The sequence below is a fragment of the Cryptomeria japonica genome, chromosome 6 (assembly GCF_030272615.1).
Source record: "Cryptomeria japonica chromosome 6, Sugi_1.0, whole genome shotgun sequence".
Lineage (NCBI taxonomy): Eukaryota > Viridiplantae > Streptophyta > Pinopsida > Cupressales > Cupressaceae > Cryptomeria > Cryptomeria japonica.
The window spans coordinates 82147738-82151451 of NC_081410.1; the positions used below are offsets into that span (position 1 = coordinate 82147738).

The following is a 3714-nucleotide window of genomic DNA, read 5'->3' on the forward strand; positions in this document are numbered from 1 at the left end:
GTAAGAAATAAGCATGCTCAAATATGAGTTTAATACATCTTAACAGAAATATAGTATTTTATTAATTCATCAACAATAATCAAGTTTGTAGTCTTAACATTTTTATAAACTACTATAAAACTTCTAATTGAAGCAAATTTGAAGAAAAATATATTACATCAAATTATCTTCTAAAAATTTGAGTCTATTTTCTTCAGCTTTCCGCTTGGAAAGTTGTTTGCCATTTTTCATTTTTTCATAACGATCATATGTGAATGGTGGCATTATTCTAAGACCTTCTAGCGACTTCACACGAGATATTGCGACAAATGTCAATCTTGTTCTTTCTCTTGGTCCTATATCAATTGTAGCTTTTGAGAGAGTCAACCCTTGAGACTTATGTATTGTCAATGCCCATGCCAATCTTCATGGCAATTGAAGTGTTCCACCCCTCTGTATTGGTGATATTGGAATTATATTTGGATGATGATCCTCAAATGGCATTCTATAATAACTATCAAATTCAACCATCACATATGTAGGTGGTTCAGGAGGAGCACTTCCTGTTTTGTAAACTATCTTTCGAATATACCCTAGAGCTCCATTTACAAGACCTGCTTGTATCCAAAGATTTGAATTCAGCATCACCCTTGAATTCTTACTGATCAACAACTCTAGATCAAGTTCATCATTTGAACAATCCTCTATCGTATTAACACTTCTTGCTCTTGTTGCAAGACTAGGTGCAACGGGATGGTTCAATGAATATAGCATTCTCTTATTGTGATTATGAACATTTTCATTTGTAGAGAACAAGTAGATAGCATTGTCAAAATTATTGTTGCTCACAACATTTAAGCTAATAGGGGTTCTCATCATCAGCAACTTCCAGTCATCAATTTTTGGGTTTGCATCTCTTAGATTTGTCAAAAGTTGATGAAACCTTTGTTGTTGAATGTTTTCTCCATCTTGTCTGAATACTTTATCTAAAGTAATCACAGTTTTGAATTCTTCCCATAATAACTTTGCCCTTCTATTGCTACCATATGCTGGTCTATCATTCACAGGAGGTAACTGGCCCAAATCTCCAACCAAAATCATCGATATACCTAAAAGATAATCAATAAAAATTATTGTTAGACTATATACAAATATTATATCAATCTAATACATATGAGTTTATTAGTAATATTTGAAATATACCTGCAAAGCTCATGTCTGCACTTTGTGGAATGCTTGTCTAAGTCGAGAATCTATATTCTCCAACATGTTTTGACCAATGAAGCTCATTTCATCAATCAAAATGTATTTGATATGTGACATTTCTTCTTGAAAACTTGTAAGCCTTGTTCCTTCTAGTTCAGAAAAATCTCTTATTGGAATTTTTAGTTTTGAATGAACTGTAGAGGCTCTTATATTGAAGGCTGCAACTCCTGTTGGTGCAAGTAATAGAAGGGGAGAATGACATGGCATTGTTGCATTTTGAAAAGATTGACTAATGGCACCAATCAGATATGATTTTCCTGTTCCTACTATTCCTTGAATTATCATGAACAAAGGCATCCCTTCCCGATTGCTATAATAATGTGTCATAATTATGTTGACTGCCTTTTGTTGTTTATCACCGAGGGTTGTGTAGTTGATGCATTGTGGTATATCAGCATAGATGAGACATCCATGCTCCTTCATGTTGCTTATGAAATTGATTGCTCCAACTATGTACTCTTCACCTTGATATTCATTAGACCAATCTATATTTCTATCAATGTCCCTTCTTCCCAACATATCTATTTCAGAATGTTGCATATGTTGACCTTGATGAAGTCTAGATATAATCTCCCATTCATGCTCTATAGTATTTTGCTGAATAGTTCCATTTTCTTCATTTTCAGAATCACTTGTAGCTTCAACATTTTGTATAGTTATTATTCTTTCCACATGCCAAGGATTATAATTAAATGACTCCCATTTTTCTTTTATGGAATCATTGTCATGACCAATATCTCTTTCAATGTTACGGAATGGTTTGTAGAGTAATAACTCTGATAAACAGAAGTCAGTCCATTTATCTAAATCACGTGAAGGAATGTTTAAAAATCATGGAAAAACTCTAACAATAGCAGCTCTTTGTCTTGGCCCCCATTTGTTGTCACCTCTTCTTCTAGGATTGTATATCCATGATTTGGCTGCATCAATCAATGTGACACCTTCCATAGAAATAGGTCTTGTTTTATATCCATCAATGAAAGATTTTGTTTGTTCATTATCATTCTCCTCATTATTTACTGTTACAGGTTTGAAAACTTCACGTGACACATTTAGATTAACAAATCTTCTACTGCTCTCCATCAACTGAAGTTCTAATAACATGTGACATGTTTCTTGAGCTCCAATGTCTCTTTCTATAATTGTCTCTGTTAGAAGCCTTCTATATGCTCATGCAGCTAAGTCATTAGGGTTTTCCATGTTTGAAATACGCATCAACATCTGTTGATATGTTTCTGAGCTTTTCTCGGCTTTTGTTGCATACTTTGCAATGTATTTGATTACTGCATGCTTGGAAAGAACAGGTTGCCAATCTATATTTGCTCTCCACAATTGCAGTATGTGGTGGTTATGTGAATTCACTCTATCATCATTTCTTGCCGGTTCAATTTTTGTTTCACTTGTTTCTATGTCTTGATATAATCTAGATCCCCTCAAATTCAATGGCCAAGGAGCATTGTACCTATAATCAATATTAATGTGAGTTAAGTATTTCATTTATTTGTTTAAGTAGTCATTATATATTGATATACAGATACTATTTGATAATAAAAAATTACCTGCAAACCATCCTTCCCCCTTTTTTTCGTAGGCATGCACCTTCTTTGCAGACCGTGTGTCGTTCTACACAGTTTAGTATCTCTTCATAGTCATGTTCAATATCCATCTCTGCAAGTTGTGTCGTATTTTTGAGACATGGATGTTGAACAAAATTTTGGAATGCCTACAATTGATAATAGAAAAAATTAATATATTACTTACATGATAAACTATATAGCATGTCATATAATATTAGATATATATGTTGAAATATTATATAAACATGCCTAAATATTTCTTTGATGGGGATCTTCTCTAGGATTCCATGCATGGATAATGGAATGAAAATATCTCTCAGCACTTTTTCTTTCCTCCTCATTTGACCAGTCAATGTTGTCCATATTGGGTGCTCCATTAATCCATATGAATCCATGCACATGTGGTGACCCCCTATGTTGCCATTCATATCTTGACCAATAATCTTTAACATTCATTCCTTTTTCTAGAATTTCTTTTCTGAATAATGAATGTCTTAAGTGCATGTAATGTGTGACTATATGAGGATAGTTTATTACATTTTTTCTTCTCCAATTTTGAGCCTCATGTGGAGTTGTTGGTGTTGCTCCTGGCATTAGCGCATGCAAATCTGGCCAATACATATCAGCTACACTTAATGTGAAGAATATTGTAGGAGAGCCAATTTGATGAAGCATATCTGTCAACTTTGCATGACATTTAGCCCAATATGACCTTGTACCCCTCAATGATGTTCCAAGCCGCATCAACCTATCAGCCAGATTATTGTGTGGCATGTTTTCCATATGCTGACGCAACTCATTGATGGTGATTGGCATATCTTGAAAACTTCTTTTTGAAAACACTGCAGATGAATTTTGTGCACGATGTCTCATAATCATGTTCATCATAAAA

At 33.9% G+C, this 3714-nt stretch overlaps 1 protein-coding gene across 1 annotated transcript; it reads right to left on the reverse strand.

The window, feature by feature from the left end:
• Positions 1 to 405: 405 nt before the first annotated feature.
• On the reverse strand, positions 406 to 1195 carry LOC131072843 (uncharacterized). Its single transcript, XM_058009125.2, has 2 exons — positions 1183 to 1195; positions 406 to 1088 (listed from the first exon to the last, which is right to left on the reverse strand). Exons 1-2 carry the CDS (start codon positions 1193 to 1195, stop codon positions 406 to 408), a joined length of 696 nt encoding a protein of 231 aa, XP_057865108.2.
• Between the last annotated feature and the right edge of the window lie 2519 nt (positions 1196 to 3714).